General features: G+C 42.7%; 1 protein-coding gene across 3 annotated transcripts in view; it reads left to right on the forward strand.

Moving 5' to 3' along the window:
• The first annotated feature begins 18,930 nt into the window (after window positions 1–18,930).
• Window positions 18,931–26,856, forward strand: part of KCNQ5 (potassium voltage-gated channel subfamily Q member 5) — a 284,294-nt gene continuing 276,368 nt past the window's right edge. For 2 of the 3 annotated variants that reach the window (XM_054062691.1, XM_054062688.1), the window contains exon 1: window positions 19,051–19,532. In XM_054062691.1, the coding sequence (XP_053918666.1) occupies window positions 19,183–19,532 (350 nt within the window). In that variant the 5' untranslated portion in view covers window positions 19,051–19,182. Of the gene's footprint in view, window positions 19,533–26,856 lie in introns of all 3 variants that reach the window. The other variant, XM_054062689.1, reaches the window with a different exon arrangement.

Consider the following 26,856-nt stretch of genomic DNA (forward strand, 5'->3'; position numbering starts at 1 on the left):
AATGTGTTATATAAACCCAAATATATAAACAAATTGAGATAATCTCCATGTTTGCCTTGGTTTATTTTCATTATGAATTATATGGTCAATTTCTTTCCTTTCACTATTTTTCCCAATAACCTTGCTAAGTAAACACAGTACTGACAGTATTTATAATAATACACACACATAAGATCTTGCATCAATAATTTAAACAACCTTTATAAAACACAGTAAAAAATTTGCAAAGTGAATTATCTTTTTTTTATGAGTGGAATTCATACCATTTGGGTGGTGCGGTTAAATCCCACTTAGAAGTTTATAATACTGTAGTGAAGAATATCAGAAGAACCAATTAAAAACTTTATATGACTTGCTGTCTACAGCAGTCCTGCTATACTATTATAATAACAATACTACTACTACTACTCAGGTACTGGAAAGATTTCGCACTTGACACTGTAAACGTAGTTGAATTCTGATCTTCAGTGATCTCTCTCTAATATCAGTCCTTACTGTAGCAAATGTGGGGAGAGGCTACAAATAGTATCTATATTTAACTCATTTCATGTTAGGCTTCAATTTTTAATACTATACATTTCTACCAAAGCAATACAAACAAACTTTGGTACAGATGATTATACAGAGTATATTTAGAGCTAGATCTCCACAGATAAAAAAACTGGAGAAATATCATATTGCATTGATGGGTTTGCCTGTGTCTCATAAATGTAACTACTGACTTAGTAAAGAACACCAAGTCACAGGAAAAATGAACATGCAACAAGATATTTTAATATACAGGTACTGTGTACTTTATGTTACTTTAACTCTGGGTTTAGATTGGAACAAAAGGAATGGCTCAATAATATCTGCAAAGCCAGAATAACCCTGTATCCCATTACCCTGCCAATGAACTATGGCAAGAAACAGGCTCCCAGGTTCATATTCTCAGCTGCTGGAATGACTGGACGTGCTACATAGTCAATAGTTCCTACTAACTTGCTGGAAGTTAAAAGTTCCCTTGTTGCTCAGAGCAGTGTTGATTCAATCTGTAAGTTAAAGCAGCCAAATCAGAGAGAAGTGTCCAAGCATCCATGGCACAGTAAGCTAACAAAGCCAGTTATTCACCAAAACCTAAGAGCCAAATCCCAATCCAGTGGCACCTTAGAATAACAGAATCATTTAGATTGGAAAAGACCTTTAAGATCATCTGGTCCAACCTTAAACCTTAAACCTAACACTGCCAAGTCCACCACTAAACTATGTCCTTAAGTGCCACATCTACACTTCTTTTAAATACCTTCAGGGATGGTGGACTCCACTGCTTCACTGGGCAGCCTGTTCCAGTGCTTGACAACACTATCCGTGGAGTAATATTTCCTAATACAGAGCATAAACGTCCCCTGGCACAACTTGAGGCCATTTCCTCTTGTCCTACCACTTGTTACTCCGGAGAAGAGACCAACATCCACCTTGCTACAACCTCTTTTCAGGTAGTTTTAGCCTCATCTTCTCCAGACTAAACAGCCTCAGTTCCCTGAGACGCTCCTCATAAGACTTGTGATTCAGACCCTTCACCAAATTTGTTATCCTTCTCTGAACGGGCTCCAACACCTCAACATCTTTCTTACAGTGAGGGGACCAAAACTGAACACAGTATTTCAGGTGTGGCCTCACCTGTGCCCGGTACAAGGGGATGATTGCTTCCCTAGTCCTGCTGGCCACACTATTTCTCATACAAGCCAGGATGCTATTGGCTTCTTGGCCACCTAGGCGCCCTGCCAGATCATATTGAGCTGGCTGTCAACCAGCACCCCCGAGTCCTTTTCCTCGGGGCAGCTTTCCAGCCACACTTCCCCAAGCCTGTAGTGTTGCATGGGGTTGCTGTGGCTCAGCTGCAGAACCTTGCACTTAGCCCTGTTGGATCTTATACAATTAGCATCGGCTCGTTGATCCAGCTTGTCCAGATCCCTGATCCCTCTGTAGAGCCTTTCTACCATCAAGCAGATTGACACACTCACCTAACCTGGCGTTGTTTGCAAATTTAATGAGGGTGTACTCAGTCTCCTTGCCCAGTTCCTTGATAAAGATATCAAACAGAACTGGCCCCAACACTGAGCCCTGGGGAACACCACTTGTAACCAGCCATCAACTGAATTTCACTGAATTCATCGCAACTCTTTAGGCCTGGCCATCCAGCCATTTTTTTACTCAGTAAGAGTACAGTCATCCAAGCCATGAGCAGCCAGCTTCTCTAGGAGGATGCTGTGGGGAAACTGTGTCAAAGGCTTTACTAAAGTCAAGGTAGACAATGTTCACAATTTCATTCACCCACTAGGTCCATCCCTTGTCATAGAAGGACATCAGGTCAGTTAAGCAGTACCTGCCTTTCCTGAACCTGTACCATCTGGGCCTGGTCACCTGGTTGTGCTGTACATGCTGAGTGATGGCATTCAAGACGATTTTTTCCATGACCTTCCCCAGTACTGAGGTCAGGCTGATATGCCTGCAGTTCCGCAGACCCTCTTTCTGTTTCTTCTTACAGGTGGGCATCACGTTTGCTGATCTCCAGTCAAGTGGGACCTCCCCAGTTAGCCAAGACTGCTGATAAATGATTGAAAGTGGCTCGATGAGCACTTGTGCCATCTCCCTCAGCACCCTTGGGTGGATCCCATCTAGCCCCATAGACCTGTGTGTATCTAAGTGGTATGGCTCATTGCTAAACATTTCCCTTTGGATTATGGGGGCTCCATTCGGCTCCCTATTTCTGTCTTCCAGTGCAGGAGGTTGGGCACCCAAAGAACAACTGGTCTTACTGTTAAAGACTAAGGTGAACAAGGCATTTAGTATCTCAGCCTTTTCATTGTCCTTTTTCACTAAGTTTCCATTCACATACAATAAAGTATGGAGATGCTCCTCATCCCTTCTTTTGTTGCTGGTGTATTTATAGAAATATTTTTTATCACTCTTTATGTCAGTAGCCAGATTAAGTTCTAGTTGGGCTTTGCCCCTTCTAATTTTCTTCCTGCATAACCTCATGACATGTTTGTAGTCCTTCTGAGTTGCCTGCCCCTTTTTCCAAAGGCCATAAATTCTCCCTTTTTTCCTAAGTTCCAGCCAGAGCTTTATGTTCAGCCAGGTTGGTCTTCCCCACCAGCTTATGACACATGAGGAGGGCCTGCTCCTCTGCCTTCAAGACTGCTTTCTTGAAGAATGTCCAGCCTTCCTGGACACCTTTGCCCTTCAGGACCTCCTCCCAAGGGAGTCTGTCATCCAGGCTCCTAAACGGGCCAAAGTCTGCCCTCTGGAATTCCAAGGCAGTTCTGCTGATCATCCTTCTTATTTCTCCAAGAACTGAAAATTCTTTATTGTTTTGTGATAGCTATGCCCAAGGCAGCCTCCAATCATTACATCACCCACAAGTCTTTCTCTACTTGCAAACAGGAACCTTCTACCTCACCCACTGACACCCCACATAATCTACATGGGGATCAACAAGCTGCTTGCAGGATTTCAAATAATGCATTAAACTAGTTGATAACTAGATAATTAGTTGGGTGGGGAGGAGCAGGGAATGTCAACATCCATCGGAGGAGAGAAGAATATCACTTAAGTGAGCACACACTCAAAAGATCGTACTTCAGGCTGTAATATTTTGCAATAAAAGAGCAGAATGTCTCGGTTTCTATCCAGATTTAATCCACTTGTCATCTTGCAATTTCCACTCGTAAAACTTCAATTCAGATTTTGTTTTTTATTAAAGTCACGTCTGAGTGCTTCATGATTAAAATTTTTAAGGTGGTTTAAAATTATCTGCAGGGTAAACAAGTCAGATTTTGATTGGTTGTGTATAATAACAGACATTTGTTAGTACTGTAGAGCAATATAACAACAAGCTACAAAATGCTCCATTAGAAATGCATACTTGTTATTAAGAATAAGAACATTTAATTGATTTAGCCTGTGGTGATACATTTTTACTCTTAGTCATGCATTAAAATAGATGTATTCTACACAGTGACAAATGTACAAAACATCTCATTGACTAAGCAACATCCTCCTGTGTCAGAGTTATCCTGACTGTGAGCACAGTCCTCTCCATCTGTGGTGGATGATGGAAGAGATAAGCAAACTCTGTTGGTTTTGAACATGAAGGAGTAGATGTATTTAACCATGCGCTTTTAAAGCATTTTAAGGATGGTGGCAGCAACCTTCCAAACACTGAAGTGGCTACCATTACAACATTATCTGAAATAACAAATTATTATTCCTATTTTACAGATGGGAAACTGAGGCATAGGCATGCCATGCAGTTTCCCCAGACCTGCTCAGGGAGATTGCTGCCTGTGCCGAAAAAAAAGAACATTGAGCTTCTGGCAAACTAATGGATTTGTTGTAATACCTTCCACACAAAACACATCCAAGCTAAATCAGCAGCAGTTAAATTAGAAAAAAATGTTCCTTCAGATACTTTTTCAGGAGATCTTCCCTTTTTCTAAATCAAGAAATAATACTTCCTCTTACCTCATTCCAGAAAAGTACTTTAATCTGAAAGTTGAGATCTTAAGACAGCTCTGGCAGAGATTTGAGTTGCTTTTCTGTCCTGTCTCCCAGCTGGCTTAGGGATGGAGAGGTGTGCATTTTGGGGGCCTTTCCCGCAATGCATTGTGCTGCCTGCATAATTCCCAACTAAGCAATTAATTAGAGAACTTAAAATAAACAGTTTTCAAAAAAGCTGAAAAAAAAGAATTCCCTAAGACTCCATTCCTCAGCGTGCTGAATAACTAGCTAGGACAAATGCTTTTATGATAAAAACCTACAGGTTTACAGCCCCTGTAGAAAAATTATTTAATATCAGTATAAAACTTTCTGTTGTTTATCAAAATGTTGTAAAATCTACATCCTAAATTGATCTTAAAAATACCACAGAGAAAAGCTTTTCTCAGGCATATATCATTACAGATCCTGCCATAAACTTGGTATCCTCATGTCATAGTAAAATCGTTCAGTCAAGCCCCATTCTCCATGCCTCTGGGAAGGAACGTCATGTCTAAGGTGAACAGCAAATCATAACTTGACTCACCTGAAGTTGTCTGGAATAAAATATATAGAAAGCTGAATGTACTAAACAGCAACATGGTAGATGCTGAACCTCTTCAATAGCACACTTAGTGATTATCAGGGAACTCAACAGGACACTTCTAGTTAAGCTCCCTTCTAGATATTTCCTGAAGGCGTGATCTTTGCCTTTCTGTCTCCTTAGCGTTTGTGCCCTCTGAACAAACGAGCAAAGTTAAGGGTAGGAAGCAGAAACTTTGTGGGGCTTCTTTCTTCTGCAGAGGGACAATTTAGGGATCAATAGTTGGCACCAAGTTCTCTAACTTCAAAAAAACAATTGCCATTCAATATCATAATATAACTTGGAAAGCGAGTAGTGGAACTTTTCAGGATATCAAGCAAGAAGAAAACAAATGTAAAGGTGTTACAGTGTGGTAGACCCACTACTTGTAGCAATCACAGAAGTAATAAGGGGATATATACGTTATGTTAAAAAAGAATATCAGATGCGTTATTAAGCATTTTATTTTGCCAGAGCTCTGTAACAGTTCACTGCAATTATTGCACTAGAAGTCACAAAAGCCGTGATCCTCAGAGAGACAAAGCATTGGAACTGCTCGGCCTTTGTAACATTACTCCCAAAGCTGACGCATGCTTCTCGTGATTGGGGTAAGTAACATAAGTACTCTCAGTTCTATGCAAAATTAAATGTAAAAATCTAGGAGGAGAGTGTTTCCTCTATGCCCCTGGTATAAGCACATAGGGTAAGGCTACATTCAAAATAACAACAAACAGATGAGGATAGTCTTCTTTATACTCTTTTGGCAGGTGAAAGAGGACTGCATGCAAATACTAACTTCATAATTTAAAATAGTTTGTTTACCTGCAGTTACACGTGTAAAATTTGTAAGCTGCAGATTTCACTTCAAGTAACTGCAAGCATCTGTTCTAGTGCAACAGTTTGACAGCTGATAAGTGTAGAATGGGAAATGTGTAGGATTTTGTGTTTCCACAGCCTAGAACTAGACAGATTTCCACTACTTTGTGTCCTTTGTACCCTATTCTTTCATCAGAGCACGCATTTTAATGAAAGAAACCTTGCAGTAATCAGTTTGGTAGAAACTGGCTTCAAAATAAGCAAAAGCCTGCAAATGTTCTCCTATGGGAAGCAAGTAGCCAAAAAGTTAGGAGTTATTGAATGCTATAGGAGGTAAACAGAGCAGCACAACCATGGAAACCACTGCACAGGCAGATCTCCTCTGATGGAAAGCGTACAACCTCCGAGGGACGCATAGAAATACCCAACCTGTGCCTCCTTCCTTTCTCTGCTTCCCACTTACTTCCTCGAGATGAATCATTATCAGTGGGCAGGTGAAGAGGAATTGTCAATCAATATGCCTCTCTGGTCTCCAGAGAGAGGCTTCTGATGCTTCTGTCAATAAAAATAAACATACTCTTCCCTTACGGAAAATGTATTATTTCTCAGTTTCCCAAAGCCCCAAATCACAACACAGATAATTTTGTTTAAAAAACTTGAGTCCCACTTGAAATCATGGACTAGCCAGCACATGACTGCACCAAATTGCCGCAGGTTTAAATAGTGGATACATAGCTTCTGAAAACAAACAGTCAAGCTGCCAGATGATATATGCAAATGAGCCACATATGTAAAAAATATGCATTTTCATAGGTTGTAAACGGGTACTAGTAAATAAATAGAACATAGAAAATACAATCTCCATTTCTCTTCCCTTATTTTTTCTGTAACTAAAGAACCATGTACTCCACAAAACCAAAAAGTAACCAAAAATAATGATCAGTGTTCATTACTCATGTCATTCCACCAAAGTTAGCACAGATGCAATTGGGAACAGTCTGGATCAGCATTTTAACTACCTTATTTAAACAAGTACTAATTAAACAAACTCTATTCAACAATCATTCCTGTAAACCCTAGTCCTCTTATTATGTAATCACTTTCGACAGTCATTAAAAAAAAAAAAAAAGATATATTTTACTTAATGCTAGTTAAAAAAACTTAAGATACAATACAAAATGATATTATAGAAACATATATAATACCTAAAAAAAATTAGAAAACAAACACAGGCAGCATTTACTTTCTGCACAAACTCAGCACAGGAAATGGAAATTTATATGATTAACATTTTGGAAATTCAAATATTTGGAAATTCAAAGAGGGATCGCACCATCTGAAATGTAATTGCTTCAACATATTTTTACCCAGGTACTTTTTTGCATTATCTGCTCCCTTTATGGAATAGAATCATAGAATCATAGAATCATAGAATCATAGAATCATAGAATCATAGACTAGTTAGGGTCAGAAGAGACCTTAAAGATCATTCCAACAGTTCCATATGCTTCTTATGTTGAGGATTCCAGGACGCGATACTCCAACTGGACACAGGACTCCAGATGAGGCCTCACAAGAGAGGAATAGAGGGGCAGAATCCCCTCCCTGGCCACACTTCTTTTGATGCAGCCCAGGACATGGTTGGTTTCTGGGCTGGGAGCGCACATCGCCGGATCGTGCCAATAGCTCAAGACTGGCAAAGTCTTTCAATCATTGTGTAAGCAGTCACATAAGTATTTAATCATAACAGTATTAAATCCATGATGATCAAATTTAACAGAAAGGTGGGGGGGAGGTTATCATGATGTTTTTACCATCACTTACACACAAGTCCAGTCACAGCTGTGACGGCGAAGGGACCGCAAGGAGAAGGGAGAACCAAGCAACACTTCTTATTTAGTGGGGGTGGGATGTAGGGGTTGTAATTTATTTTTTGTCTTGATTGTATCAACTTTTCTTTACAATTCCTTCGAGGAATTACTTTGACACTTACTAGAAGAACCAGACGGCCTGCGGGGAGCCGGGGGAGAAGGATGCGCGCTGCCACCTGTCCGCGGTGCAGCTCCGGCCCCGCCTCAGCGCTCGGCTCCGCGCAGCCCCGCGGAGCTCTGGGGGCTCCGCGCACCCCTTCCCGCCACGGGCCACCACTGCCACCTGCTGAGGGCACGGGGATACTGACGGTCCCGGCCCCCGGACGACCCCCCGGGGTCAGGCGGTGTGGAGGATGCCGAGCATGCAGAGGATGCAGAGGATGCTGAGGATGCAGAGGAGGCAGAGGATGCGCAGAGCCCCGCACGCTGATGCAGGTGTTCATTAGCAGCACCACGGCGCGAAGGATGGTGTCAAATGAAGATAAACTTAGGGCTGATGGGTTTCTTTCTGTTCCCCTGCAGCTGCTCGGACTCCCAGCACCAGCCTCCTAAAACACTTAATAAGTTTTAAGTGAGAAGAAATAATGTTGGAATGGGTTCAGAGGAGGGCTACAAAGATGATCAGAGGGCTGGAGCACCTTCCCTACGAGAATAGGCTGAGAGATTTGGGCTTGTTCAGCCTGGAGAAGAGAAGGCTCCAAGGAGGTCTTTTAGTGACGTTCCAGTACCTGAAGGGGCTACAGGAAAGCTGGAGAGGGGCTGTTCATAAAGGCTTGTGGTGACAGGAGGAGGGGCAATAGGTATAAACTGGAGAGGGGCAGATTTAGACTGGAAATTAGGAAGAGTTTCTTCACCATGAGAGTGGTGAGACACTGGCACAGGCTGCCCAGGGAGGTTGTGGCTGCCCCATCCCTGGAGGTGTTCAAGGCCAGGTTGGATGGGGCCTTGGGCAGCCTGATCCAGTGGGATGTCCCTGCCCATGGCAGGGGCGGGTGGAACTGGATGATCTTTAAGGTCCCTTCCAACCCTAATTATTTAATGATTCTACTATTCTATGATTCTACAATTCTACGATTCTATTATTCTATGATTCTATGTTTCGTGGCCTCGTGATTGTGAGGCATCTCCACAATGTGTGTTTTGATGTAAATTCTTGCCTTTTAGATAACATATTGTTTGATTTCAGAGGTGTGGTTTAGGAAGAGAGCGTGCCAGTTCAGTGGGCAGCAAATAATTATGCAAGAGGAGGTAAGGTTACACAGTGGAAATTATTACTCCGAACTAATGCGGTGCATGAAACCAAAATGCCTTTAATAGGGCTCCTGAGCCAAAGGCAATGTACAAAAGAGATTTTCATATACTATATTCAAGAAAGAAGACTTGTTTATTTTTAAACAGAGAATAAGATCCTAATCGATATTACCTGGGGCCTAAAGCAATATTGTTCTTCTGAAATTGTCATAAGCATTGAAAATGTTCCCCCTTTTAGAAAATCAAGTCAGTAATTCTTCATCAGTTAAGCAGAAGTAAGCAATAAAATGGCCATTACTATCTGGGGCTCATTTGTTTCAGCAGGAAACTGCCTCCACTGTTACACTACTCGAGTGTACAGATTCGCTCTGGTAACAGAGACGTATCCTTATCTGTATGGATTTAAATATGGAAAGAGGCAGTGAATGGAAAGAACAACTTCAATCAGATATTTTAAGTTACAACTGAATTGTGCATTTATGGCCCCAGACAGTGTGCTCTGCAAAATGTTCCAAAACACTCATCTCTAAGCTTTCAACTATTTCTCACTTCTGCTCCAGTGAAACATTTTGGGGGGTGGGGAGGGTGGGGGTGGAAATTCTATCAGGATCTAACATAAAGAAGGTGGAATCACAGTGATAACCATTTCCAACTGAGTCCTTAAGGTAGTTGGTTGCTTTTATTTATCATTCGTCGTTATCATCCAGGCCATTCCTTTTTTTAAATGCCTAAGAGTTTTCCTTCCAGTGAATGATCTTTACTATAAAAATCATTTTAGAATCATAGTTTTACAGTGCACCTTTTAGAAGATAATGGCTTAAATTTCTAGTTCCTCTCTTCATTGCAGTGATAGGATAGCTGCTTCCATAAACCGGTCTAGCTAATATGTCATATCTCTCTTCAGTAGCTACTGCACACATGATATAGGAAACTCTCCTGCTACTGGTTACTCATTAAAGTTAAGTGATAGGGATCCACATGGCAAGGTTAAATTTCAACACTTTAAACCCTGCTGAAAGTTGCTAATAATAATGTTTAATTTTCATTCCAAGCATTTATGGTATCATCCACTTGAGACAGTTATTTTCTTCTTCTCATTAGTTGGAACTGATGAACCTTCCTGCAGAACAACAATAACAAAATAGAGGTAAAATTCGACCTCCGCTTAAATTAAACTATCTAAAAGGGTTTAATGTGAATGTCCTAATAACCAGAGGTAAAGCCTGATCAAGATTTCTGAAAAAGACCAGAGAATACAACATTCTTGTCAGGAAATGCTAAAGAAAACGTAATTTTCAACCCAGGAGCACTCAACACTTTCTTAAAATGGTCCATTATGGAGGGCAACTAAAATAACTACTCCTTTTTAAAACATAAAAACTTAGAAATGCTACCTTTTTATTTGGGGAAAATAAGATTTGCAACTAATCAGCTGTAATCATTTGACACTGAAAAGCATTGCTGCAAAAATTCAGCCAAGTTCAAACAATCTCATGGGGAAAGAAAGAGATGAGAAAAGGAAAGATATTTGCTGTGGCAGAGAAGGCTGGATACAGGAAGGGGAAGCCAATGGGCTGCAGAGTGGTGGGACTCCTGGCAGAGACAAGACAGGCACCTTGTGCTGTTCCTCACGCTTGTGCTTGCAGGGACTGTGTTACAGTGTCTCTTGTTGCTTATTCTCCCATCTCCCCCCCTTCTTAGAGCAGCAATCGGAGGAGCTATTACATCAAAGGCAGAAACCACTGCTATCCTTTCAACCCTTTGGCCCCTGCACGTAAGGTTTGTGATTTTGCAGCAGGGGCAGGATATCAGCAGTGACAGATGCTTATGTGCCCTTATAGTATTGACCAGGTCAAACTTATCAATGGGGTTCTGTTTCACAGGGTAGGTCATAAAGTATTCATTGCCGTAGGTCATCTTGACTCATGGAACAGTTTAGGGTGGAAGGAACTTCTAGAGGTCAACTACGCCCCAACCTGCCCAGCTCATGGTTCTCATCAAAGTTACATCAGGTTGCTTGGGGCCTGCTAATTTTTGAAAAACTCCAAATGGGGACCTCTGCCAGTATCTGACCATCCTGATGGTAAAAGGTTTGGGGGTTTGCCTTATACCTATATTTGTACATCTTCTTTCTCATGTAAATACTCCTCTAGTAAATCTGGCCTACGGCATTTAATCATCCTCTTCCCAACCCCATAATATATGTGGAAACATAAAACTAGCCAGCTTTAGATACACCAGCCTCTATTTTATTCCTTTTTTGAAACGAAATACCTACTTCCAACCTTTCTTTGGAATACAGCTATTAGACCACCCCTTTAAGCTGCATGGGAAAAAAAAAGTCCTATTCTGTAATTTTATTTCCCATGATTACAATTCCTACTTAATTATTGTTGAAAGCTTTGTCTCATTATTGTTGCTGTCTCATAGTCTTACTAGATCAATGTATTCCTCTTAACCTTTGTTTTCTTGTTTTCTTGTCTATCTTCTGACAGACATTTTTGAAGTGCATATTTTAGAACGAGATGAGTAAGTCAAGTGTCTAACCATGCTTATAGAAGGCTAAGAAATTTCTTTCTGGCATGCTACGGTTCCATCAGCTCTGACTGAATCTCATCATTCACCCAACATGAGCTCTTGAGGGCCCCACTGATCATAGGCACTCTCCCCTCCACCTTTGCTGTTTACCTAAAACCAGGAATAAGTATCTCTGAAGTCAATAGGAATGCAGTAGCAGAAATGAGAAGCTCCAAGCATAAAGTTCCTACAAAAGGTTTCCAACAACTAGTTATCCTCTGATACACTAATGGAAACACATGCTGTCAGTGTTTGTACCCATTCCAGCTTTCTGTGGTGCCTCTATGCGAAGTTCTCGTTATGTCACTTGGGTAACTCGGAGGGAACATCTTATTCAGATTCCTTCAGGATCATAGATACTGTCAAATTATTTGAGCAGGCACATAGAAAAGGTGAAATATTTGTATATTTTTATGAAAAATGGCAGTACATTATGTTTTATTTTAAAATGTACCTGCAGAACCTATTAGGTTAGCGATTAACCACCTAATCTAGAAAGAATGTTACTCCAGTTACAATGAATTACAGTAATTTTGTTTTGAGTCCTGAATTTATGCTATGAATAAAGTCTAACGCACAAGAGCTTTTGTATGGAAGATGAGCAGCTAATTATCTTTTGAGACTATTAAATCACTCCTAGATCTCAACAGATCCTTTAGATGCCAGGAAACTGTGCTTTAGCCCCTAAAACTTTAAGTTCTATTCCAAGAGCAAAAACCAGACTCCTATGTTAGGACTAGGCCATCTCAATAATTCATGAAGCAGAGAGGCACCTCCAAATGAGGGTTGCAGAAGCCAGGGCACCAAACAAGGAACCTTTTAAACTGGGCAGAAACATACAGAGAGTATCTCCTCTTGTGTCCTATACCTGAGATTAGTGATGCTGCTAATCTATCCTAGCGGTCAGCAGTCAGAGTACTCACTCCAGCCCCAGCGCGGCTCTGCTGCTCAGGAGCAACAACTTCAGCATTTCTGAAGTAAAAGCATCCTGAGGTAAGAGAATCTGAAGTGGCTGGCTCTCTCCGTGCTACTCTGCCTGGATTTTCTTAACTATATTTGAACCAGAGAGAGCAAAGATGAGCACACCTACCGTATCTCCAAGTTAGTCTGCAGAAACAAACAGCATAAATGCAAATAATGTTCCAGTTGAGTCAAGTGAATACTGGCAGGAGTCTAGGTATGCTCAGAAGAAATATTTTAGGTGATTCTGAAATATTAATGTAAAAAAATTTCAATGCCTCAAAGATTAGGCCGCAGCTGAATAAGAATTTTCAAAATCAAAGCTGCTATAGTACAAGTGGAAGAGATGTGCAGAGAAGGGGAAAGAGGAGATGGCCAGAGGTTCGTGTCTGGCAAATAATGAAGGTCACTATAGTTTAAAGAAAAAACTCATTATGGCGTACACCAAAATATCAGTCATTAACTTCTTTCTGGTACAGCCTGGATGATCTAATGCATAAACTAAGACTATTGCTGTGTCTTAAAGGAATTTTGTTAACTCTAGGGATCAAGCTGAGCTTTCACAGAATATTTCCTCCATACGCAAATAAACCAGAAACAAATCCAAAATAAAAATATCCTATACTTATCTCCTACACTGGAAATCTGAAAAAAAAAAAAAAAAAAAAGAAAAAGAATATTCTCTTGATGAATTCCTAAGTAGCTATATTCCAAACTTGCCAAGTTTCTTTGGGTCTGCTGTGGCTTGTTACAATGCCTCCTTGAAGGAAGCTCTGACTTGCAAGCTAACCAAATTGCACTTTTCTGCTTGATGACAAACAATTTTGAAGATAATACCCCAAGAATTCCAAGGATGTCTTTTCTCTGTCATTTGTCATTAGCATGTTTACTCCAAAACTTCCAGGTATTTTGGGAAATATGATTTTGAAAATCCAAATATTTTGAGAAATGAAACATTTCTATGTGAAAAAGTATTTTATATTCTATTCTATTTATATTCCCAGCTCCTGCATGGTAAACTGCTCTTTAGTTCTCAGTATAGACTCAAGCCTCTTTTTTCCGTCTTCCCTAAATGGCCAAATGCTTTGGTGTCACTAGATTAGAGAGTGGGAAAGTCTATGGAGCAGGCCCTGCACCTCTGAAAGAGATTACACCATTCAAGGCATATGGTCTCATTTTGTCATCAGACTGTTTGCTCAGGAGTCCAGATAGTTGAATCACAGAGGGAGGAAGCTTAGGAAGGAAGGAAGAAAAGTATCACAAAATAGCCAACCCACCACCTTCCCCGAAAATGAAGGAGAAATTAACAGATGAACAGAAAAGTTATTTAGGAGAGAGGACGCTGACGTCTGACCATGACTTTACAAAGAGGCATGCCTTATTAACAAAGAGGGCTGTTTAGATATTTAGTTAAGTAGGAATCAATGGAATCAATTAATTCTCTTATCAGGGATGAATATCTGATGAGTGATAGGAAATACCAGATGTCAAGAAGCAAAATTAACATTTTGCTAGTACAGCCAGGCAGCACAATGGACCAGACAAGGAGAGAAGGCCAAACCATTCTTCTAGTTGGGCAGGAGCAAACAGCTCCTTGGCAGACAAAGGGCCCACTAGAAACAGTTTGGGAACTGGCCGTAGCTTTTACAGACGTAATAACTAGACAGAAATCTTTCTAGCATGCCTTTGGCCAAGGAAGTGCAAAAATTGCCAACGAGCCGTTCACATCTTGTGCTTGGATTAAAATTTAGCCTGTGCTGGTAGTAACCCATAGTGATGACCAGTGCCAGCCATGGTCTGCTCCGAATGGAAGTCTGGTCTCAAGACGGCTCTTTGTGGAGACAGGTCAGGCTCAGATAGCACCCTTGTAGCAGTCTAACAGCAAGGTTAACACATAAAAGGGACATCAAAACTAAATTACTTTAGAAGGTACTCCCTTGATTTCAGAGTTAAGGGATCTCATGGAGAATGCATCAGGAAGGTTGGACCATCCTTTCTGCTGTGTTCAGAGCATGAATGCCTCATGCTACTGACAGTCTTGTTTCTTTCATTTATGTGAAAACAACTTGCAGGAAAATACTCTAACATCTTGGAATATTAATGTAATGTATATACTATTCCAACATTTTTGAACATAAATATCAGAGCCCTGCTACAGCTGCTAGCATGTTACATGCACCGACAAGACAGCTCGTAATATGCATCCTAACATACTGTTCACCTCATCTGACATCTTGCTAATGATTTATTATGCAATAGTGATGCTCCATTTGGGGCTTCCTGGAGATGCGTACCATGTATTACAGGCCACAGAACGGGTCCATGCAGCAAATGAATTGTTCCTAACACCTAAATTCTTTGAAAACCTATTCCTGACACTTGTATGCTTGTCACCAAGAATAGCAATATGTATCCCCTCCTCCACATAATTAGGCAGAAAGCTAAAAATCTTACAAAGGGATCCAGAACTACAGCATACATGATACCCTCACAGTATTATATAACACAAAAAAGGTTATTAACAAGCAACTCAAATGAACTCAAAACATGATACTGCGGTAAACTGACCTTTGCAAACCATTGCCACGAAGGCCCTCCACCTTGCACTCTGGTTGCTTTTCTGTTTAAAACAGCCACAGTATGTACGTGATTGCTACTGCTCCTCCTTTGCAGTATTTAAGTGCCTTACGCTGTTTCATGAATTTATGCTAACAATCCCTCTCTCTACAAATGAATGGCTACCACCCCCTGTGACAGATATGTAATTGAGGTACACAGATAGAGAGATTTTTCAAATCCATGTAAATACTAAAAGTTGTATATAGGTACACATTTGGTTTTCAGCAAGTCAGTAGGCATCTCTCTGTGAGAGAGGCAACCGCATGCTCAGGTAGTTTGGACATGATTTGTGCAGGCTCCACCTTCTATCTGGCCTGGCAGCACAGAGTGAGGAAGGAAACCAGATGCACTGAACTCTGGCCAGTGCCTCCCAACCCAAATATTCTTTTTTGTTTTCCCTCTTTTTTCCCCCTTAACAAAGTTCTTCTAATAACATCTATACTGTGTCACAATTGCACCAGTGCATTTTGGTATTCCTGTTATTTATCCACAGATTTAGTCTTTGTGAATCATAGAATCACAGAATAGTTTGAGTAGGAAGGGACCTTAAAGCTCATCCAGTTCCAACCCTCTGCCATGGGCAGGGACACATTCCATTAGATCAGGCTGCCCAAGGCCCCATCCAACCCGACCTTGAACACCTCCAGGGATGGGGCAGCCACAACTTCCCTGGGCAACCTGTGCCAGTGTCTCACCACCCTCACAGTGAAGAAATTGTTCCTTATGTATGGTCTAAATCTGCCCCTCTCCAGTTTACACCCATACTACCCATAGTGTGGATAGCCCCAAAATCGCAGTAGTAGATGTCTTAGAAAAGTTTACATGCCATTGCAAAAGCCTATTTTGTGATAAATAAGGGAATAAGGACTGCTGTTTAAATTATTTCCTCTCTTTTATTAAAATGGAACCCAGAAACACTTATTTAAGACAGTGTAAAACAAGTAACATATTGGAAAGAAATATCTTTAAAATCACAAACATATGCAACATTTTGTTCATGATCAGAAAAGATTATATGTATCAGCTGATCCCTCAACAAGTCAAGATAGACAACGTCTGATGCATACCTTTGGAATAATGCAATGTGATCTTAAAACCTGTGATTTACAGTTTTGGAAGAATATGTTGTTGTTATTTGCCATGAAGAATAGTAATGGCTACTCTCCAGCTGCATTTCAGCATGCCCTTTTCCTGGTTCCACCTGCAGGTGGGATATACAGTACCTGCAGCCTCAAGAAGTGAAGATTCCTTAGGGTGTTCTTGCCTTGGAGATTTCGTCAAGTAGATCCTCTTACTGACACCTGAACCCAGGGTGACCTTGGACCACGCGGACACACTAGAATTTCACACGACTCATCTCTGTAGGTATTAAGATAGTCCGAAGCCAAAATATCAGGAAAATTTGTTGCCTTATAAATCTAGGCCTGTATTTTGCAATAAATACTTAGAGGAGAACTACTGGGTTTTTTCACATAGTACAGCCCCTCTGCCTTGTACAAAGCAGGCAGCTGCCTGGGTGCTAAGGATCTACTCAGCATTCAACCAGCATATCATGCCCTGGTTATCTGACATATGAACAAGTAGGAAATAGACTGATTACCACCAATCCCTTATCATAATGCATACTTTTAAAGCATTATTTAATAAAAGATAACAAATGGAAAAATACTTTTGTTCTCACACCGTAAAAATAGAATGCTTAATTCATCACTAAGAATGTTACTTTTGTTTGCTTCCAGCTGTCCTGGCATCTGTGGCTATACTTCAGTACTGCCCCATGCTATTTGTGCTCACAAACTGCCTTCCTTACTATTATTTAAATTAATAGATGATTTAAGCACCACTAGAGGGCACAGAATTATAACAATATTTCTTAGTGGATCACAAAAAGTACATCAGGAACTGGAGTTCGGTAATTTCATAGTTTGTAGTTCAAGTCCCCAGTTTAAAGTCCCAGTTGTGCAAACAGCAATACACGCACGTGGGTCTGCTGCTGCCAGCCGAGACATTGACTACCCATGGCAATTACCCCAACACATTTCAGGGGTGAGCGCTTGTGATACAGGGGCGTTACTGAGAGGGATGGACCACGTGCTCTCATTTGAATGGTGCAGTTCAGCTTTCTGGATACCAGTCCTCAAATATTTAACTCAAGCAACTCAAGCGAGTAGAGTATAAATGGTTTGGGAGGCCCAGATGATGGGAAAGGCACGCTGCACATCTTCAGCTGTAAATAGGGACGGGTAAAATGAAGAATATAAACACTTGCATATCAAACCAGGGAAACGCAAACAAGTATTAAATGAAGGATTAATTAACTCAATTTACAATTCAGAGAAAGAGGAGTAGGTATGTGCCACTGGAAAGCTTAAATATTAATGGGATTGCTGTGGATACTTATCAACCACTTAACATCTGTTTTGACATGTGTGCTGTCTCTGTCATCTCTTATCAGAAGTGTGAGTGGCCACTGTGGTTCACATGTTACCAAGTTCCTGTTCAAAGCTGCCCGAGGAGGAAGTGCAGTGAAGAAAGGAAGAAGATGAAGGGCTTTTTTCCCAGTGCTTGAATGGCTCTGGAGACACTGTAGCAGTAAATTAATACTGTTGATGTTTCCACGTAGCTTTAGTAGAGGCACAAGTTAATGTCCACAGCCAGAATACATCTACTTCACCCCTTACTTCTTTTCTGGGGGATGGAGATGGTGTGTTCATCAAAGGCTTGAGAACCTGGCCTCTGACTAGCCAGTACAAAGAAAACACCCTGAAATTTAATTGAATTTCAGAATGCCTCCATTGATTTTTGCATAACCTTAGCGCCCACATCGCTCTTCATTAACCCTTCACCAATTACCATCGCACTTCTCACACTACGGGTCCTCAGGCTGCAAAAACACAGCTGTTTTTTCACCAAGCTGGTGGCTGAAGAGCCGGTGGCTCATCCCCTTTCCTTTCCTCTTCTCCTCCTAGGGAATCGCGTGGCTCCCAAAGGATCCCAGGGGAAAACCGGGGAGCACCGGCAATGAACGGGCAGGGAGGCAGGAAGCCTGCGTCGTGCTTGGATGGAGGGATGGAGGGAGGGATGGAGGGATGGATGGGTGGGTGGATGGATGGATGGATGGATGACGGACGAATCTATCTATCTATCTATCTATCTATCTATCTATCTATCTATCTATCTATCCATCTATCCATCTATCCATCCATCCCCCCCTCCCTCAAGCTCACCTTGATGCGGCGGGGAGTTAAAGACCCGCTCTCGGCAGGGGGAGCTTTGTTCTCTCGGCGCGGTCTCGGGCACCGAGCGGCGGCACCGCTGCGCTCCGGGAGCTGCCGGAGGGAAAGGAGGAGGAGGAGGAAGAGGAGGAGGAGGAGGGGGAGGGGGGGCACCCGCAGCCAGGGCAGCCCCCGCCGCCGCTGGGATTCGCTCTCTCTCCGGGCACCCGAAGCGGCTGCCGGGCTGCGCCTCCCCCTCGGGGGGGACCACCGGCCGCTCGCCCCGCCCTCCCGCACCCGGGGTCCCGCCGACAAGCCGAGCCTCCCCCCCCGCCCCCCCCCGCGCCGAGACTTACGGCAGTTTTGTTACTTTCTCGGACTTAAATGGACATTTCCCAGGAGCGCGAGTAGCCGCTCGCCGGCCGCCCCGGCGCTGCCTTCACCGCTCCGCGCTCCCCCCTCCATCCCTCACCCCGGGACGCCGCCGCCGACCCCCGCCGAGCCGCCTTTTCTCACCGACTTTTCTCTTCTCTCTCCGCCGGGAGCACTAGCTCGGCCGGTCCCGCCGCGGGAGGGCGGCGAGAAGGCACCGCCGGAGCTCCTCGCCCTCCCCGTCCCGGGCCGCGGAGCCACGGAGAGCCCGGGGGAGCCCCCCGCGACGCTGCCGCAGCCCCGCTGCCCCCTCGCCCCCCGCTGCCTGCTGCGGGTGGCGGCCGCGGGGTGCCTGTCGGCCGCCCGCACCCTGCTCCGCCGCGGCGCCCGGGGTGATGCCATGCCCCGCAACCACGGCGGAGGGGAGGAGGGCGGCTCGGCGGGGCTCTGGGCGAAGAGCGGAGCGGGGATGAAGGATGTGGAGTCGGGCCGGGGCAGGGCGCTGGCGAGCGGGGCGGCCCGAGGAGACGGGCTGCTGCTTCTGGGCACCGGCGGAGCGGCCGCCCCCGCCGGGCTGCGGGAGGGCCGCCGCGGGAAGCACGGCGCCCGCATGAGCCTGCTGGGGAAGCCGCTGTCCTACAGCAGCGGCCCGAGCTGCCGCAGGAACGCCAAGTACCGGCGGCTGCAGAACTACCTGTACAACGTGCTGGAGCGGCCCCGCGGATGGGCTTTCGTCTACCACGCCTTCGTGTGAGTACCGACCCGCTCCCCCTCTCCTCCCGTCCCGTCCCGGACAGAGCCGCGGCGCGCATCTTCCCTCCTCGGCTCCCCGACCATCCCTCCGGGGCGCATCCCTCCTCCGCCCCCCGAGCATCCCCCCGGGGTCGGCCCCCAGGGAGGACGGGCACCCCGGCAGCCACGCCGAGAGCGCCCGGGGGGAGGCAGGGGAGCCTCTGCCACCTGCTGCGCGGCGCTCCGCGGGCGACGGAAAATCCTCGCAGCGGTGGAGGGGAAGCTCAGTTTATTCGGCAAAGAGAACCGGGGGAGAGCACGGCGGGGAAAGCACGTGCTGGCTCGTCTCCCGGGCGCTTGAGGCCGCCGGTTTGCGCCTGGGGGGCTGCGCGGCGCTCCCGCAGCGGGGCCGGGCGGGGCGAGGGGTGCCGGCCGCCCCCGCATCTCCCCGCGCCGCCCGTAACCCCGGCGTGCGCCTCGCTTTGCCGGCACCGAGCGCGCTGCGCGCTTTGAAAAGTTAGCGCCGCACCGGGGAAGCCGCACCGGTGCCTTTCCTTCCTCCCGCGTGTGTTTTTTTTCGGAGCTCGCCTGGTTCCCACCCTGAGGGCACCGCGGGTGGTTCCCACGCGTCTGCTGGAAGCGGTGCTGCCCCGAGGGATGCTGCTACCCGGGGCCATCCCCGAGGGATGCTGCCACCCCCCGAGGGATGCTGCCACCCCCCGAGGGATGCTGCGACTCGGGGCCATCCCCGAGGGATGCTGCTACCCCTGAGGGATGCTGCTATCCGGGGCCATCCCCGACGGATGCTGCCACCCCCCGAGGGATGCTGCCACCCCTCGAGGGATTCTGATACCCGGGGCCATCCCCGACGGATGCTGCTACCCCCGAGGGATGCTGCTATCCGGGGCCATCCCCGACGGATGCTGCTACCCCCGAGGGATGCTGCTATCCGGGGCCATCCCCGATGGATGCTGCCACCCCCCGAGGGATGCTGCCACCCGGGACCATCCCCGAGGAAGGGTGCAGCGAGCAGCCCCTGCTGTGACAGCACTCTCCTCCCGTTATCTGTCCTTACTGTGGTTTGTGTCTTAGCAAGTGTCTCCTCCTGTGGCCCACACTGTAAAAGACCCAGTGAACAAAACCCACATCCCTTCGCATTACTCTCTGGAGAGCGGTACTGTCACTGTGCTGCGAAACTTGTGCTGCCTTAGTGATGGGGTCTGGCCTGAGGGAGCTGTGTGAAGGGGGCACGAGGGCCCCAGATACCTAAAGTGCCTCTAGGGCTAGTGATGCGCCTTTGTTCATTAGCAGTCCCCTATTTTTACAGGTTTGGGTAATATTCAGGGAAAAGGCCTGACTTGGGAGCCTTTTGGATGGCTGAGCAAGATGTTCAGTACCATCTGGCAAGGAATCGTTGCAATGGATCACAGTCCTAAATGAAAATGTTGCGATAGACTACAGAGAAAGGATGATAAGCGTTACTGTATTTGGGATATTATACAGGGTATTTTCATGATTAACTACAGAAAAAATACCTTAAAGAAAATGGAAGACTTAATTAAGATGCTGTAGATGCTATATTTCCATGGTAGTTGTCGGAATCAAGCTACGGGTTACAGCAGCTTTGGTAAAAAAAACAACCGTTCCCTGAAAGCTGTTTAATAGCACAAAGAGTATTCTTCTCCCAGCATCAGAGGAGTCCCCAAATCCTACTTCGATAGAAGTTTTTCTAAGTGAAAAAAATACTTTGCCCAAAGGATGGCAATCTGATTAATAAGATATTTTGTGTAAAGATTTATATTTACTTGATCAAAATTGCTGTAGATAACAAGCAGTAGAAACATACGTAATGTTATATTTTATTCGGTTAAAGGGATTGTTCTCCACTTAGATGATGTCCCCATTCTCTCTGTTTTACTGTGAAAATCATCTCTTACAGACTGAACTTTCATCTTGGAGGTCATTTATTTGGTACCTTTTGCTGTTTGGGTTCTTACAGGTATTATCTTGAGGCACAGATGGATGTTAAGTAGTGTTCTGAGAATCACTGAAGTATTTGCTAGGAATTGCCTTACTGCAGCACCTGAAGTTACCATACAAAATCTTTAAATTTGAGTTTTGGACCTTTCTAATGATGAAAATAATTAAACAAAATAAAGTTCAAGCTGGAAATGAAGTTGACAAGTTTAAACCTCCCCCCCAAAAAGTAAATTTTCAAACAGAGTGAAGTCATGACACAGCAGCACTGTAAACAAGGAAGATTGCCAGCTGCGTTTAGATAATTGCCTGCATAGAAAGAGTGCCAGTTTTAATTTTTAATTGCAAATGGCAATTTTGGCAGCTGTAAATGCCAACATTATATCTTTTACTTGAGCAGATCTGTGTGAAAAAGCTCGAAACATTACTGTAATATAAAGGCACCCAGTAATAAGGACCTTTAAGGATCTGTCATTGCTACAGTGTTTAATGTGCATTTGAAGTTCCATTGGATTTCAATTTGACAGCCATCCTCATTGCCAGTCTATAATTATTTTAATGTATTTATATAATTCTGTTTTAATGACTGCCAGATATTCAGATAATATTTTTGGTGTTTCAGGCTCAATTCTTTTTTTCAGCCACCTGATCAAACATAACTGCATCTTGGAAAACATTCTTTCTTACAGAATTTTTAAAAAAAACAAAATCACAAACAATGCCGCTATTTGAAAAAGAGTTTTGAAACAGACAAATAGGTTATAGTTGCTAAGACATTACTAAGTACATGGATGAAGTGTCTGCTTCTACCTCTGTTAAGCTATTCTTGACTGCAGTAGAGCCCGTTATAGCTCTGTACTATTTCTGTTACAGGAATGGGCTGTCTGGTGTGAGACCTTCTGTGTAGATCATTGGTCTCCTGAAATGAAGCACGTTCTCATACGCAGGTTGAAAGGACGCAAGAGTAGTTTCAGAGTTTCACGTTCAAGTCTTTGATCCGGAAGTTTATTTAGGTTTGCTTGATTGTTTTTGAAATAAGAAGTGGGTAATTAAGTGCCAGTTACAAAAAAAAGGAACCATCCCTGCAGTGGTATTTTCATTCTCATTTCCATAGAGAGAAACAATTTAAAGCTGAGAGTTATGCACAGTTAGTTCTTTTTTCTTTTTGCCCTTTCAAATAAGACAGAAAAATAGGCCAACCACGTGAGGAATGAGTGTGGTGACCTACATTCAGAAGTCAATTGTTTAGCTTATTTGTAAATATAAACTTGTAAAATGCAAGAGGAAGGATTTACTCTTCACCAAAGACCTTTGACTTCAGTAGCTGTGCTAGGGGTAGAGCCGTACATTACATGTTTCTTGGCTCCTTTTTGTGTACCTCAGTAGTTCTTTACACGGAAGCAGTAGTTAAAAATCTAAGGTCTTTAGAGTAAGTTTTTGAAAAACTACTTTCCAGATACCACGGTCTTCTGTTCTTAAATATTCAGGAACACCAAAAATATTAACACTTATAAAATCAGAAAAGAACATTCATACCATTTGTGAGTAATGAGTCAGTAACTTAAACTCCTGCTGGTAAAATATTTATGTCACACCACATCACCTACACATGGAGCATGTGCATATTGAACGTGTGCGCACGTACTTTAAAATGTGATATTGCAACTTTTCAGAAGCATTGCCTTGGGATGTCATTGGATTTCTTTCTGTTGTTGCTGTTGTTGTTTATTTAGATTATTTTGGGTTGTTTGGTCTGATAAAAATGTTATAGACATTGCCTTAGAATGGTCAAAGGGGACTTCCAGATTTCTTGCAAGTTTAACTCTGGGTATCATCTTCAGTTGTCATAAGGATTTTGTATTATTTTTATCCTTAGTTGACATTCTGAAAAAGAGATGACTTGAGATGTTCAGGAAAAAAAATACTACTCTTTGATATTGTTTATAGTGGTAGGATGTAATTACTTACATAAGTTTCCTAATTTAACATATTGGATTTATTTCAGGAATAATAAGGTATCTGTTTCTTACTGACTTCTTTGCAATATATTCCATGCAAAAGTCTTTAACGTTTGCTGGGGGGATGTCCTTCGCTTTACAAAGCCACCACCTTTGCTCTGGAAGTTTCTGAATCACAAATTGCAGGGCTGGATGTGTGCACAAGGGCAGTATCACTTTGCATGACCTGTACTGATAGGTTTCCACTGGCATCTTCTGTTGGCTGTTGCTGGAGTCAGAAGGTACAGTACTAGGTGAATTTAGGAGTCTGTATGATGATGTTCTTGTCCTTTGCGTTGTTGATGGAAAGAGGGCTGAAAAATTGTTTCTAAAAAGATTCTAATGATGTCCTCAAAGATTGAACTAGCTATTTTAGTTTCCCATATCTCCGAGAAAGGACATAGCTTATAATGATTGTATAGCTGTTGAACAGCAGTGTCTTTGCATGTGAGCTAACAGCGCTGCAGGAAGTTTCCACGTTCTGATTAAAAAAACAATAACGTGCAACAGCCTAAATACTTATTTTTTCTTCTACTATTAGAAAGCAGGAGAAACTATTTTCTCTCTTTATTTTATTCATCTCAATGCATCTAATGAATTCCAGGTGCACTCTAAGTTAAAGTCTGTGGCTTACATCTTTTCAAACCACCATTTCAGAGTCAGGGTCTGATGTTGTCAGGATAACAATGTATTTTTATTTAAAAAAAAATGGCAGCGTATTTACAAATAATAGGATTGACAACATAAATGATGTGTTAAATCAAATTTTATTAGGTACTAAGGAGGTAAAAATTTAAACATTTTGGTAATTTCTGTTCAAGTTATTGCAGGCTGGTACTAAGTCACCTGTTAGATCACCCTCTTACCAGACTGAACAAAACTCAGGTCCTTCAACTTCTCTATGTTAGACACAAGCTTGAGGCTTCTGACTATCTTAGTTGCTCTCCTGCATCTCTTGCAGCTTCTGTACATCTCTGTTCAGCTGTGGGGATCACAACTGGGTGCCACAGTGTGAGGCCATGTTGAGTAGAGGAGAAAAATAACTTTGTTCATCCTGATGGCCCCAGTCCTGTAATGCAGCTGTATGCTTCTTGCTTTATTTCTGATGAGGGCATGCTGTCGGCTGGTACTCAGCCTGCTGTGTCTGCAGGAATGCTGAAGACCTTTTTGGTGGAACCGTCACCCAAACAGTGGGTTGCCACCCAGTGTGTGTGGATGGGATTGTTCTGCATCGGGTGCAGATCTCTGCTTTTCTCTTTATTTGAGTTCATAGCTTTTTATGTTTATGGCCTATGTTTTCTTGCATTATCTCAGTCACTGTACATTGAACAGAGAGGTGCAGATATGAATCTTTAAAACCGCTTGCACTTTTACTGTGATTGGCAGAGACTATAAAATGGTCAGCAGTGCTTCATTTCGCCTCCTTCCCGGTGTTGTTCATGGACAGCATTCCTCTCCTGGACCCTTGTCATGGGCAAAACATAACATCTAACTTCTCTTTTTCACTTGCCCATCTCAGGATCTTCAGTAGATAAGTATCAGGAATGTTAATTATGTAATACTTATATATGTAAGTAGATGTGTACTTAACCTTAGTGGAGTGCTGCTTCATGTTTTATTTTTTGAGGCTCAGTGTACTGAATTTTCTCATATGTTCTGGCCTTACTTTCTGATGCAAGAGTAGTGATTCAGGGGAAACAACTAATTTGTCATAAAAATCAATATCTTCACTATCCTAGAAAGAAGAGAATAGAAGATTTTCTTTGAGAAAGAGTCATCAAGACATGAACTGGTAAAAGTTCATGCATGTGGACTATCTTCTATTTGTCATTAATTTCAAATGGGATTAGGAATGGTGTATGTAATTAGGAAGGTGGATATTATCTTAGATTAGCGTTTGGGTTTTCAAAGTTTCAATAAATGTACAACCTATGCAAGAAGGGTCTTCTCCATCTTCTACCAGTCTTTAAGCATGAAGTGAGATAAGAGCTTTCATTATAATTATCCTTTTGCCCTAATTTTTTCCATCATGCAAAATTCACACAGTTTGCATTATGTTTGTGAGTGAGAGTCCTACCTTAGATCTGTTTTCCTTTGTTTGCTGGTCTAGGGCATGACATTTCTTGTCTTTCTTACTGAAGGTCTTGTGTGGTTTGGGGACTCTACGTGGACTTCCTGTGACTTTGTATAGTGAAAGATGTTGCCTGAAATTATACATGTTGCCCAGGAGTTGGATGATTTCTGTATAAGTAATGTTGGATGATTTCTGTATAAGTAATATTGCTTTAGAGGATGCAAGAAAGATTTTAATTGCCTGTGAGACAGTATTTGAGTGACAGACTTTCAGGGTAGGCTCTAGATGACAGCTTAATCAGGTTAGACACCTCTATTTCCTCCCCCCCCCAACATTTTTTAGGCCTTTGTGGTATTTGACTTTTGAAAGTGAAAATAAAAGTCATGATACCTATACAGACTTGATGCTTTTTTCCATGCTCCAAATCTAACTGTATTTTTACTGTTGTTGTTTTTAGCTTAAATGGGTTTTCTGAGTTGGATGAAAGTACAGTTCAACTAATATTTTTGAAAGAATTACAAATAATTTCTTCTATCAACCAAATGAAATACCAATGATTATTCAATCATCAGTAGTAATTTCCCTATTCATGAGAACAGACATCATTAATATATTTACCAGTACTCATAAAAATGCAGTAAAATTTTTCATAATAGTTTCAGTAGAGAGGAAAAACACATGGTTCATAACTTTATCAATCTTTATGGAGAAAACATTTTATTCCTAGATAATGTAAACTCCTGACAGTGCAGATAAAGCTTACTGCTGTAAGGTAGTTGTTTCTTAATAATTCAAAGCTAAAACTTAATTGCCAGGTGGTTTATGGCTCATATTTCCATTACCATGAATGTTTGAAGAAAATTAATGAAAGCATAAAGAATGCTATCAAATGAAAAATCTTTTACATGTATACAAAATAGACATTATTTGCTACATTATTCCTAGTGAGACAGATGTTTACTCCTAAAATAAATGTTGCTTTTTCCCTTTGCAAACCATTAATACAACAGAGCATGCATTCTTGGCTTTTTTTTTTAATTAATGCTGGTGCATTGAGATTTATCTCTAAATATCTGTTGCGTAAACTGTGCAGAGTTTGGGGACAGTTGAATCTTCTTTTTTTTTTTTTTTCTGCTTTCTCATTTTCTCTGCGAGATATTGTTTTTTAAGTTTGTTTTACGGATTTCCTGTAAGAGAGCAAATGCAGATTACCCAAGTGATTGCCACCACACGTCAGTTAAGATAGAAAATTCATTTTTCAATTTAACAATTGCAAAATAATTTTAAGCAGTTG

This window comes from Cuculus canorus, chromosome 3 (assembly GCF_017976375.1).
Source record: "Cuculus canorus isolate bCucCan1 chromosome 3, bCucCan1.pri, whole genome shotgun sequence".
In the NCBI taxonomy this organism is placed as follows: domain Eukaryota; kingdom Metazoa; phylum Chordata; class Aves; order Cuculiformes; family Cuculidae; genus Cuculus; species Cuculus canorus.